The 13,739-nt window shown below is 49.7% G+C and overlaps 1 protein-coding gene across 1 annotated transcript in view; it reads right to left on the reverse strand.

Moving 5' to 3' along the window:
- LOC111159397 (spondin 1) overlaps positions 1 to 10,291 on the reverse strand; it is a 270,204-nt gene extending 259,913 nt beyond the window's left edge. The window contains exon 1 of the mRNA XM_022521820.1: positions 10,054 to 10,291. Coding sequence (XP_022377528.1) covers positions 10,054 to 10,291 — 238 coding nt within the window. The remainder of the gene's footprint in view (positions 1 to 10,053) is intronic.
- Between the last annotated feature and the right edge of the window lie 3,448 nt (positions 10,292 to 13,739).

The following is a 13,739-nucleotide window of genomic DNA, read 5'->3' on the forward strand; positions in this document are numbered from 1 at the left end:
TAAAAAATCTTAAAAAGATAAGACTGCTTATCAAAATTGTAGATAACCCGGGTGCCTGGGTGGCTCAGTGGGTTAAGCCGCTGCCTTCCGCTCGGGTCGTGATCTCAGGGTCCTGGGATCGAGTCCCGCATCGGGCTCTCTGCTCGGCGGGGAGCCTGCTTCCCTCTCTCTCTCTCTGCCTGCCTCTCTGTCTACTTGTGATCTCTCTCTGTCAAATAAATAAATAAAATCTTTTAAAAAAATTGTAGATAATCCAAAATTAGATTATGTGGCTTGATCCCTCAGTGACAGAATCCAGATTCATGAGTGGTTGATAGCTACAGGGAGGGGCCCAAACGTGCTGGATTAAGTCTGAGGAAGGCTAAGACCAAGTCAGGAGGAATCGTGTCAAATCTTAGGTTCAAGAACCAGTCACACCAGTACAGGGAGAGGAGGGATGCAAGCCTTCCCAGGAGTTCACAGAAATGTTTATTGGCACGAAGCTCAGCACGATCCCAGAGCACAGCACAGCTGCCAAAGCAGCAAACGCCAGACCCGGCTTAACACAAACACAGTGTTCGGGACAAGGAAGATAATCCTTCCTCATGTTCCATCCTATCAGAGCACATCTGGAGTACAAAGTGCAAGGGGATGAGAAACAGCACCCTAGAAAGAATGGCTGAAGAAAGGGGGCATTGGAGTCAGAAGAGATGTTGGAGTTGGTATTTCTCCACAAACACCTCAAGGGCTGACATGTGGCCAAGGGGGAGACCTTATTTGCTCATCTCCGAACAACCAAACTTGGACCCATGAGCGGAAGTTACACGGAAGGGAAATGTTGGCAAGAGGAAAGTACAACCAGCCCAGCTGTGCCTCAGGCTCTGCCAGTTTGGGAATGTTGTCACCTAAAGGAAGCCCTCGATTCTTCTTTCCCCACCATTCCATGGCCAAGGCAGGGAAAGGCTGCTATCATGTTAGCTTTGAGGACATTCTACTGGCTACTCACTGTAACAGGAAAGGGCAGTGATGTGAGCAGTATTAACCTACATAGAGCATGGGAGGCTGTGGTGGGGCTGGGAGAGGCTGTGGTGGGGAAGCATGCTCATAGAAAAGTGACTACCTTTTGGTCACCCTCTCTTTGTCTCTCCCCATCTTGTTTTAAAATTTAAAAAAAGGTTGGGGGGAGCACGCCTGCGTGGCTCAGTCGGGTAAGCGTCTGACTCTCGATTTCAGCTCAGGTCATGATCTCAGGGTCATGAGATCGAGCCCCATGTCGAGCTCTGTGCAGGGCGTGGAGCCTGCTTAGGATTCTCTTTCTCCCTCTCCCTCTGCCTCTGCTCCTCTCTCCCTCTCCATTACCAAAAAAAAAAAAAAAAGAAAAAAAAAAGGCAGATAATAGATTTCTGGAATCCAGCCCTTTGTCTGGGGTGGGTCCCGGGAAGCTATGGTTTGTTTGTTTACTTTTCCAAGTGATTCTGATGCATAGCTAGGTTTGGAAACCACACAAATAATCCCACCAAGTGGTAATTCCAGGGAAAGTCACTTGATAATTGGTGTCTAGGTCTGATGGATTGAGAATCCTCTCTGCCCCCTTCTTCATTCAATCAGAGCCAGTGTCTGAAGCTGGAGCCCCTTCCCTTTGCTCTTTTGCTTGCTGTCCTTCAGCTCTTCACCTCTGAACCATCCCTGACCTGCCTTTCCAGCATGCCGATCACCTTCCTCCCAACAGTCTTCACCTGGGACCCAGCCATCTGCCTGCCCTCACCCCCCCCCCCCCCCGCAGCCAATGCTCCCAGGGCACCGGGCATCCTTTCTCTCTGCTGCCACCACCTGGAGCTCCCTCCTTGCTGTTGGTCCCCATCCCTGGTCTCACTTCTCTGGCTGAGAGAGAAACGCTTTCTCTTCTTTCTCTTTCTCATATCTAAGTCTCTTAGAGGGAGATCTCACACCAGCATTCTTTATTGTTGGTTTTGGTTTTTTTTCCAAGAATGATGATTTAGTGCCTGTTATGTCCACAGACTGTTCTGGGTGCTAGAAATGGCAAATAAGAAAGACATAGTCCTTGTTCTCATAAAGCTCCTATTCTAGCATGAGGAGGTAGATGATACACAAGATAATTTCAGAGAGTGATTAAGGGCTATGATGAAAACAAAATCAGGCAAATGTAATGGGGAACATAGGTGGTCAGAGAAGCCTCATTAAAGGGATAAAATCTGAGTCGAACTTAAAAGATGAGGGGCGAGCCACACGAAGATGTGGGCATGACCATTCTCGTCATGGAGAAGAGTATGTACAAAGGCCCTGGGGTGGGAATGAGCTTGGTGTATCTGTAAAATTCAAAGGGTAGTGTTGCAGCTGTGGGGAGAAAGAAAAGGAAGGAAAGAAAATGAAGAAGGCTGAAGAGAAGGAGAAAGAGAAAAGGAGGAGGAGAGGACAGGAGGAGGATCATTAAGAGCTTCCTATAGCACCTAGAATCACCATCCAGTTTTTATGACCTACTCTGACTCTGCCCATCCACCCACACTCCTATCCCCCACACACGGTGGCTTGTGCTTGGAGCCCTTCTCTGCCCTCCTGAAGTCCAGGGATACATATCTGCAAATACCTGAGCCACAACTGTAGATAGGGTTCAAGTTATTTCCCATGGATCTTCCAGGCCTCAGCTAATCCCATAGATGTGTTTGACTTTTCCAGAACTTTTCATGGAAGTTTTGAATATTCTGTGAAAGTTAGAAGCCTTGACTATGTCGAGCTCCCAAGGACATCTGGTGATGTCACCTAACCCATAACCCTTCCCATCCTAGCCCCAACTCCAGCCCAGCCAAGACACCCTATAAAAGTGGGAAATGTATGCCAGCAAGAGCTGGCCAGCCATGCAGAAAGCATTCGATGACATGATAAGCTCCCTGGTACTGTAGATGTCTATGACGTCATCACACACACAACTGTACGCTGTCAGAGGAAGATAGAAGAAAGAACACCTTTGATAATTTGGGCCACTTGCCACTCCATTCAATGCACACATGTGCTTGAGTGTGCATGAGAGGAGACTCTCATCCCCTCACCCCATCACAGTGAGTATTTTGTACCTGTCACGTCAGTGGTTGGGGACAAGCAAACTGTTTGTTTTACCTGTTACTCAGTTGGGGGAGCATTGGTCCCTTCCAGCGCTGGAAGGACAATTAGCAGCGCTGGACCTCTGCGAAATGTCGGTTTGCTTCCATTCCCCACTAACAGAACTGTCTGGAAGGGGACACAAATAAGGCTACCTTGAGTCTAGTACCTGTGTAGTTTATGTACAATTTGAAAGGATTTTTAAGGAATAATTTTGACTTATGGAATCTTTGCTTTCCATAGTGCCTTTTGAACCTAACCCTGGGTCTCCTGTCTCCTCAAATTGTCTTTCATTTTCGTTCTGAATATATACCCCAGGGAGCTTTTGTTTCTTCTCTTTTAGTTTATTTTCCCTTCTCCTCCTCCTCCTCCCTTTCTTCTTTCTCCTCCTCCTCCTTCTTCTCTCTCTCATTGTCTTGTTTTATCCACTTCTGCCTTCATTCCTTTCTTTCCTTATAGCTTCCTCCTTTACTGAGGGAGAAGGTGAGACAGAACAGGCCAGTCTGACATACCTTTTTCTTCTCATTATGAAACTTATCAATATCACACACACACACACACACACACACACACAAGCACACATACACACGCACACACACACACACACACACACAGGAACTCTCCTTTCCCTATGGACTCATTTAGCAAGTATATCAACCTCACATGCTGTTGAGAAGACCGTCTAGATACCTTTCACTGGGTGAGAGGACTCAAAATACTGTGCTTTTATATGACTGTGCATTAAAACATGTGGCAGAAATAGCTAATTGTGCCTTTAAATCCATTTTCACCTTCATCCTTTTGGAAAACAACAACGAGTCCTTTCCCCATGTTTTGGCTGGGCATTTGGCTGCCCATTTAAATGTTCTATTTCCCAGGCTCCCTTGCAGCTAGATGTGGTGAAGTCACTAAATTCTTACCAGTGGAGTGTGTTTGGAAGTGCTGGGCACCATTCTGGGTCACATGATGCAAAAGAAAGCTGCCAGCTGACCAGAACCCAGATGTGTTGGTAGTGACACGGCTGTAACCATTCTGATGAATGATGTAACCATTCACCAGAATGGTTACAGCACTCCCACAGTGCTGTCCAGTAGCAATAAGCTCAAGGCAGGTGAAATTCAGTGTATTTGTTAACACGTATCTGGTAGACGTAAGTGTAAAACAATTAAAATTAATTTTAGCCCTAGTTTTATTTAACCTAATATATATAATTATCACTTCAATATGTAATCAACATAAAAAGTTATTGGAGAAGTTTATTTTTCTTTCGTCCTAATTTTTCAACAACCAGTATGTACTTGACACAGCACATCTCAATGTGGTCTAGCTACATTTCAGGTGCTGTCACTCGTGGCCACCTATGGGACAGTAGAGTGCTAGGGGTTTGGCCGAGCAACACAACAGAAGGAATCTGGGCTCCTGGCTGACCCTGTGGAGCAAAGCTGTCCATCATCAGAGACTTCCCATTTATCTCTTATTTAAAACACTGTATTTTGGCGTCTCTTTGGAACACGAGCTTAACCTGTATCTCAACTAATATAACTTGGTAAGAGGTTTTCCTCCCCCACAAAAATTAATATTGACCTACATCTGACACTCTGTGTAACAAGCAAATGGAGAGGAATGGTGAAAAGTTCTTGCTATGTCAGCCCATGTTGGTGGACATATCGGCAGTCATACCCTATTGTTCCAGCTGAGTCAGTCGGCAGCCATGGAATGACAACTTCACCGTGCGTGGGGAGTACCCAAGTTCTAACCTTGACAAATGTCTATTTGATATGCTTTCATTTTTGGTTAAGTTTTAATTTTTTTTTTTTTTTTGCATTTCATGAAACTCTTAATTTCTATCAATCTGAACTAAATACTTATTAAAGGGGGGGAAGTTTAAAAAATTAAGTAACGTGGGCTGCCTGGGTGGCTCAGTGGGTTAAGCCTCTGCCTTCAGCTCAGGTCATGATCTCAGGGTCTTGGGATCGAGTCCCACATCGGGCTCTCTGCTAGGCAGGGAGCCTGCTTCTTCCTCTCTCTCTGTCTCTCTCTCCACTTGTGATCTCTCTCTGTCAAATAAAATATTAAAAAAAAAAAAAAATTAAGTAACGTGATTAAAAAAGAGGGAGATGGTAGCAGAAAAGAGGAGAGGTGGGAGGGGCGACTTACAGGGAATTACAATTTCATCAGCAGTACTTAATTTTTTAAAACCCCACTAGAGCAGAAATAGTTTACTTAAAAGTCCTTATCCAGTTTAAATTTCTCAGATTCTCCATATGTACTTTCCAAATACATCATTTGGTAGGCATGGTGGTATACATCTGCATGTAAAAATAAACCAACTATCAAATTAGGGTTTTTTCCCTATCCAATTTGTTTCTGGTTCCCCACAAACAAAAGGACTTGGCTATAGATTGACAAGGTTGTTCATGTTCCTAAATTAATTCTCTGGTTTATGAGGAAATGCAATCCTGAAGTCTATAAAAAGAAAAAAAGCAAATGTAAATAAGGAGCCATCACTTTATACTTTGTACCCCAAGATATATCAGTTATTATCTTGAAATGTTGCTCCTTCCCTTCAATGAAGACTCACCATCCAGAAGCCCGAGGGTAGCTAGAGTGAATTCATTTTATTCCCCCTTCATTTTACTGTGTCAATATAGAAGGCTGGTTAAGAACATATGTTTAGGAGTCAAACATCCCTTAGTTTGTATCCTGACTCTACTGATTATTAGCTGTGTGATCATGGGCAAGTTCCTAAACCTCTCTGAGAGTTGGTCATCACATCTGTAAAATAAGAATAACAATAAATTGGGACACCTGGGTGGCTCAGTGGGTTAAGCCGCTGCCTTCGGCTCGGGTCATGATCCCAGGGTCCTGGGATCGAGTCCCGCATCGGGCTCCTTGCTCGGCGGGGAGCCTGCTTCTCTCGCTGTCTCTGCCTGCCTCTCTGCCTGCTTGTGTGTACTCACTTGCTCTATCTCTCTCTCTGGCAAATAAATAAAAAATCTTAAAAAAAAAAAAAAGAATAACAATAAATTACCTCACAGTAATGGAAAGAATAAGTGAGATGAGTAGGAAGTACTTAACACAATGTCTCATCCAGTGTCTCTGCCAAGTATTTTTCTATTTCCAAAATAATCATCTTATTATATATATATTTTTTGAGCACTTACTCTATGACAGCTTCCCCCCACCACCACAAACAGATTATGTCTGACTCTCCCAGCAATGCTGTAAGGAGTGGGGGAGCTCTCTCATCTTACAGCTGGAGAAATTATGGCTCAGAGAGGTGAAGTGGCCTGCCCGAGGTCACACAGTGAATATAGGACTGAGCAGAAGTTGAAACAGACCCAGTCAACTTCAAAGCCTAAGCTCTTTCTACCAGACTGAGATGGGGCTCTCCGGGACACCCACTCCTATGGCATTGTGTGCCCCAGGTGGGATAAAGAAAGAGAAAGTCAGGCAGTTTTGGAGGTCTCCAAACCTCCCTGTTTAGAATAAATCCCCCAATTGTGCTTGAAGTTGGACAAGCTTTTGAAACCTCCACTGGACATTCTTTTCCCATCAAGTTCCTTGAAATTTCCCTTTAAAGAGCATCTAGGAAAAGCCACTCTCATTAGCCAGGGTCTGGCTTTATTTTCCTCATAAACAGACTTTTCGTTAGACAAAAGAGCCTCTTTTATTTTCAGTCAATTCTTGAACATTTCAGCTGATTTTCTTCTATTTGGCTTGAAATTGTGATCTGGGAATGGCTGGTCCTGCAAATTGTCCTCCTATATGGGAATCCCCTTGAGGATCCTCAACTTGTTATTTTTAATCACTGTAATCTCCTTGTCAAAGGAGGCCATGGTCAGAAACAGAACAGGCCTTTCAGAGCTTTCTAAAGCACAGTTATTGCCAAGGGAGGGGGGATAGGGGGAAGAGGGAGGGAGAGTAGAGAGAAGTGGTGGGAGAGAGAAGGAAGTCAATATAGTACTAACAACTCAGAAAAGCCTGAATAATAATCTCTATTGGATCCTGGCTGTTGAGAAGAAATCTCATCTCATCTCATCTCTCTCTCTCTCTCTCTAAATATATATATATATATATATTTTAACACAGTGCCCACTTTAATCCAGTGTAGAATACCTAAAGGAGATCCTGGGTGGGGGTCATGGAGAGCAGAAGCTATTCAAGGATGAACAGAAATTCTGGAGACAAAGATTTAAGGCAGGAAAACAAGCCATTGATACCAAGGCTTGTGAGGGGCTCTAACTCAAGAAAAAAGTAAAAAAGCAACCAGAACACCAGAGGAATGTTAACTCCCACGGCCCTGAGTCAATACCCTGAACAGAATGCATTCGATTTACTTTTAACATAATTATTCTAAGAAAGTATAAGCCAACAGAAAATGTCACAAACTAACTAGGCGAGCGCCCTTTTCCTCCTAACTTTGAGTGGCGGAATCAGGTTTGCTAATCTCAGGGTATTTGCTCAGAAGGTCGGAACATGGTTCCTGCAACATCTTCCTTCCAAGATCTCTCAGGCCCCCGAAGGGAGAAAAGGAGACTGCAGGCCAATAGCCCTAGTGAGGAGTCACAGTCCAAAAGGCTAATGTTTAGGCTGGAAAAACCTGTCGGTGGAAGTCTGGTGACCCCCACCTCCAGTCCCGGTTCTCACCTCCAGGTCATGGACACTCTGCCAATCATGAGAATACCAGGGGCCTCTCCTCCCCAGGGTTAGAGTACCTGCCGCCCATGCTCAGCCCAACAGGGAGGATTTGGGTGGGAAGAAATGCCTGGTAGGACAGGGGTATGGGCCCCTCCACTTGCCTAAATCACCTAAAAATATCTTCTTGGGCTTATACTAAGAACAGTCTTGGGCTAGTACGAAAAAATCATTAGTTCATTCATTCCATTAATTCATGAGGACCCAGAGAGCCACCATTCACTTGTAGATTGGACTAAGGAGTGCTGAGAACACCTACTTTTAATTACATACACACACATCAAAATCAAATCTGACTAGGCACATCCCTCTGTTATTAAACCAAAAAGGGCCTCATATCCAACTCAAGCAAACATGTCCTGGGCATCTCGGGCGACTCATCTTTGTCATCTCATTTACTCCTTTACAACCACCAGAGCGGTTGGGTAAATAGCTACTTCCACTGCTGGGAAATCAGTTCAGAGAAATTAAAGGACTTGCGCAAGGTCACACAGCTACTAAAGCCGAGTCCGTCTGACTCCAAAGCTGCCTCTTTCCCTGCCACGTGGAGCTTGGGCGGGTTCCCCAGGGAAACCAGGTCCTGGGGTTTTGGTGAGGCCTCAAGAGGCCAATAGGAGTACTCCCGCCTCCCTCTGGTCCACGGAGAGGACTGGCTGTCTGAGGCCGCACCCGCAAGCCCCGCTACCCCGCGGGCTCCCTTCCCGGGTTGGGCCGGGGGTTCCTTCTGCGCGCAGTACCGAGGGTCCCGCTGGCCTGTGCGCGGGGGTCAGAGGGGCTCGCCACGCGCTGAGCGCTGCTGCGTGCTGGGGGAGCCCGGACGCCGCTCTGGGAAGCTCCAGGTGGACAAAGTCTGGGACACGATCCCGGGGACATGATCGGGGGAAGCGGGAGGAGCGTTCAGAGAAGGGTAGCGGCTGCTTACGGTGGCCTGTGCGGCGGGTGCGCCCTCTGACAGTGGCCCAAACTTTCTCCAGGGCTCTCCACCGCTTCCTGCCGCAGAGCTCTGAGAACCCGGAAGGCGGGGATGCAAGGGCAGTGGCCTGGAGCCCACCAGCTGCCCCCAAGACCCGCTCTTACCCGCGAGGCGCCAGGGCTGCCTTACGGAGAGGCGAGGGGCGGGGAGGACAAGCAGCCCGTCACTTCCCGCCCGCGGAGCCCCAGGTGAAACCGGGCAGGCTTCCTTCCCTGCCCCAGGTCCTGTCACCCAACTGGAGAACGGCGGCTAATGCGCGGGTAAAAGATGTCTAGGAGAGATGCTGGGCTGCGGAGAGAGGTGGTGGGCGGTGGGGATGGAGTCAGGGGGCTTTAGGTCTGCGCGGTTCGAGCGGCTCTCCTGCCCAGGAGGCGCTCACCTGCCTGGACATCCCCTCCCCGCGCCCCTGAAAGCCCGCGCTTGGCGGAGGAGTGTAGGCGCGACATCCCCCCAGCAGCAGAACCTCGGGGTGGCTGGAGCCAGGATCCTCCGGCCTCCAGGGAGCAGGTCTCGGGAATTTGGGCTTCCCTTTCCGTCTCCACGGGGTTTCCCTTCCCATTCCGAACCCTCACAGCGCTCCTTGGAGGCCCATTCCATTGGAAGCCTGTCCTAGAAATCCAGACTCTTCTCCCTCGCCTGGGACCATCGGAAAATAATTTGGAGTTCTTTCCGAGGGCCCTTCCCAAAGCTTCAGACTCTTCTTCCTCTCCTCCCCGAGCCCCGGGACCAGTCAAGGGAGAAGACTAAGTCCCTTTTCCTGAAGGCGTCTGTTCGAGGAAGCTGGAGTGACCGTCCCGGGGGCTGGTCTCAGAGAAGCTGGTATCCTCCCCTTCAGGGATGGGAGAGGGGGAAGCTTGTCTGCCACCTGGTCTGGGACCTGACAGAGAGAAACCAGGGTTCCTTCCAGTCCAGAGGCGGATCTGGAGGAAGACGGGTTTCCACTGCTCTTCTGGAGCGGGCTAGGGGGCGGGAGGGAGGGGGGAAGCCAGGTTGCCTCCCAGCCAGGCCGGCGTGGCGCGTAGCTCGGCTGCAGCCCACGCCCGGGGACCGCGCTTCCGAACTGGGGCTCCACCGCCTGGCTGCGGCCCCCGCGACGGCCCCGGACGCTGGCTCGGGAGCCGCGCAGGGTTCGCGGCGACAGGGGCTGAGGGCAGCCAGGACAGAGGGCCCCTGCTGAGCTCCGCCGGCACCGTGCGCCCGGGGACCGTGCGCCCTCCTCCGGCACCGCGCGGTCGGCGCCCTTCCGGGGGCCGGGGGCCGCGCCCCCGGCGCCACGCCGGGCCACTTACCTCGGTAGCTGGTTCCCGGCTTGTAGAAGTCGGGGTCGCCCTCCACGCGGAGGCTGAACTCGGTGTAGCCCTCGCGCCGCGTGCCCTGGGCGCGCAGGATGCGGCTGCAGTAGCCCTCCGACTTGGGCACTTTGTCCAGGGTCTCGTCGGAGAAGGCCAGCGCCGCGGCCAGGGGCAGCGCCAGGGCCAGCAGCGCTGGACTCCGACTTAGCCTCAGGGGCGCTGGGGCCAGCCTCATCCTCGCGGGCGCTCAACTTTGTGCGGCTGCCGCCGGCCCTCGCCACGCGACGCCTGCCCGAGGGTCCCCGTAGAAGCGAGACCCGGTGGAGCCCGGGCGAGGAGCGGGAGCTCGGAGCCGGCGCTGGCAACCGGGAGACCTTGCCGGTCTCGCCTTGGCGGCTGCGGAGCTGCGCCGCGCTGCGCTGAGCTGAGCTGAGCTCCCGAGCCGCGCGAGGAAGGGAGGGCGGCGGCGTAGGGGGAGGAGGGCGGGCTGATCTTGCCCAGATCCCCGAGCGCAGCGCTGTTTTGTTTCCGAGCCGGCGATTAGCGGCGCGGCCGTGTTTGTTTTGCGACGCCGGATTCCCAGGGTCTGGGGAGGAAATCATAAGGCACGGGGACGCGACGGGTTCTGTCCCACCACCAAGGAGGCTGAGGTCCCCACCCCAGCTATACCTTTGCACCCTGCGCGGTCGAGTGCTCCAGGGAGGGAAAGACTGAAAACTAACTTTTGTTGCACACCTACTTTGCGCCTACCAGTATGCTGGGTGGTTGGCGAAGGGTATCTGCTCCACTCTCCACTCTCCCTGCGCACAGCAAACAGGACCGCACTTTCACTCATTTTACAGATGAGCAGACTGAGGCCTGCTGCTATGAACAGTTAAGTGAGGGTCGGATGCCATGACTGTTTGACTCTATTGCTCTTTTGGAGCAGGTCAGACTGGAGGATGAGAAAGGAGCCGAATGACTCACCCAGCTGCGCCCAGTAGGCACAGCGCCTACGGCCTGAAATATTTTTGGAGACTCCTGAAAATATTTTCTTTAAAATCAGAAGAAGAAGAAACCATTTAGGTCTAATAAAATGTTATCCTATATAATGTTAATGTATTTCTACTTATACCTACACAGTCATAAAATAGAATGTTTACTATTGTTTTATGAAGGAAAGAGACCCCCCAGACCCCAAAGACAAAAGTGCCCAAGGCCCGGGTAAGTCCTCATGTAGCCCTAAAAAGGAGTTTCGAAAGGTTCAAAGAAAAGTCTGTGTTTTCTTGGCTTAGAGTTTGGTTCAGGTTCTCCGTCCCCAGGAACCGATGTTTAGAGAGGAACGGAGCCTGAGGCATCAATCCGAAAGCCAGACGGGAAAAGGCCCAGGTGAAGGAATCGCTCCCAGCGTTTCCCTGGAGACAAACTTGAAACAAACTTTAGTCCCGCCCCTCACCTACTGTGAGGCCTTGGCGATTTATTTGGTCTGGAGGGACCTGTGTGAGCCTCCAGGCTAATAACGCCCTTCCTCTAGGCGGTGCTACCGTTCCAGGAAATGATCCAGATAAAACACCGGGGCTAGCCTCCAGGGCTCCCCGCCTCCATCCCCATGGGTAGGTCTGGGCTGGTTCTGGGTACCGCAGCACGGAAGACCAGGCCCACCGGGGAGATGCCTTAAGGCCCGTGCCTCCCCTCAGTGTGCACAAGCAACCCTCTCCAGGTGCTTTCATGAGTTTTAGTGACCCCCTTTTCCTCCCCCTGTGTCATCAACACATCTTAAGGGCCTACATTTATAAAACAATCTCCTTTGTTTTCCTGGTCAGGTTTTTCCTTTTGACGTCACTAACAAATAGCTCGGAAGAGCTGTCTGCTTTGGAGATCTCCATTTGTCCACACCTGCTCACTTAACTTTTCAATCTGTGTCCTGGGACTCCCACTGAGACTGTTAACTGGGCACCCTCTCGAAAGTCACCCACAAGTGTCCCCTTACTGAAGCCAGTTCTGCTCTTTTCTCAGTTCTGACCTTCCTTGACCAGCAGCTCCTGATCCAGCTGACCAGCCCTCCTTTATAGAGGTGACACTCGGATTCAGGTCTGTGTCCCGAGTGAATTATCTCCGTGTCACCGGCTGGGGCTGATGCTAGATTCCGTGGTGCACAGTCCCAGTCATCCAGATGCCTCTACTGAGTGCAGATTTGGGGCCCAGTCTGTGCTGAGCCGCGGGCACCACAGGGAAAAAAATTCATTCATTCATTCGTTTATTCATTCATTCATTCGTTCATTCATTTATGTTGAGGGCCCTCCATGTGCTCAGCACCAGGACGCAAGATAGACTTATTACTTGTCTTCATGGATCTTACAATTCAGTGAGAAAAGGAAACACTGAATACATAGTTACTGAATCTTTTCAAGTTTTACTTGTGATATATGCTACAAACTAAAATAAGTACTGTGTGAGATTTTATCTCAGAGGACAGCAGTGAGTATACAGGGATGCATAAAATGTAGCTCCTGCCTTTACAGATCTTACTCTATGTCCAAGAACCCAAATACATGCTCTTTTCATGTAAATCAACGTATTCATATCTAACATGGATCTGGGCAAGGAAGGAGCGGGCAGGGATGTAAGAGTTATATTTTTTATTAAATGTTGACAGGAAAACCATGTCAAGAAGGAGGTCCATTTCCCCTCCTGCCTCGTTTCCCATACTAGGAACCTATAAAGTCTCTTGTCTAGGTGCCACAGCTAGTAAGGGGAAAAGATGCAAGATTCAAAATTGGTCTCACCGAGGGCGCCTGGGTGACTCAGTGGGTTGGGCCACTGCCTTCGGCTCAGGTCATGATCTCAGGTCCCTGGGATCGAGTCCCGCATCGGGCTCTCTGCTCAGCGGGGAGCCTGCTTCCCTCTCTCTCTCTCTGCCTGCCTCTCCATCTACTTGTGATCTCTCTCTGTCAAATAAATAAATAAAATCTTTAAAAAAAAAAAAAATTGGTCTCACCGAGCACCGGAATGGGGTCCTTCCCACTATGCAGTGCTGACCTTGTCATCTGGGCTATGACAGCAGGCTCTAAGCGGCCCAACTGCCACTCTCCAAGCTAGATTTCCCAACCCAGCTCTGCTGCCACGTCAGACTTCTGTTCTCTCCCCACACATCCAATCCATCACCAAGTTTCACCTTCTAACTACCTCTTGAACCTGTCCATTTCTCTCCCTCTCCTCTGCCACCACACCAGTCAGGTGTCACCATCTCTCAGCCTCCTAATTGGGCTGCCCATGTCCACTCTTGTTTCCTTTCAATATGCCTTCTGCACAAAAGCCCAAATGATCCTTTTTTTTTTTAAATGCAGATTTGAATGTTAATCCCAAGGTTAAAATCCATTTCAGTGGCTTTCTGGGGCTCTCAGAAGAAAGAAAGAACCTTCAGCATGGCCTCCAATGCCCTCCGGAATCCTCTCGGGCCATGCACCCCTTCTGTCTCAGGCTCCAGTCACCAGGGCTCCCAGGTACTCTGAGCGTGCGCCTGTGCTGTTCTCTCCGCCTGGTGCCCCACGCTCGAGTCTCTCCCACCTGCCACCATCCCCAGCCAACTCCTGAGCCTCTTCAGATCCCCGTGCAAAACAGCTTCTTCAGAGGAGTCTTTCCTGATTGCCTATTTATATGCTCTCCTGGAATCAGATATATTTTCTCTTAATATTCTCAAGATT

This window comes from Enhydra lutris, unplaced genomic scaffold (genome assembly GCF_002288905.1).
Source record: "Enhydra lutris kenyoni isolate GAN:26980312 unplaced genomic scaffold, ASM228890v2 scaffoldscaffold68, whole genome shotgun sequence".
NCBI lineage: Eukaryota > Metazoa > Chordata > Mammalia > Carnivora > Mustelidae > Enhydra > Enhydra lutris.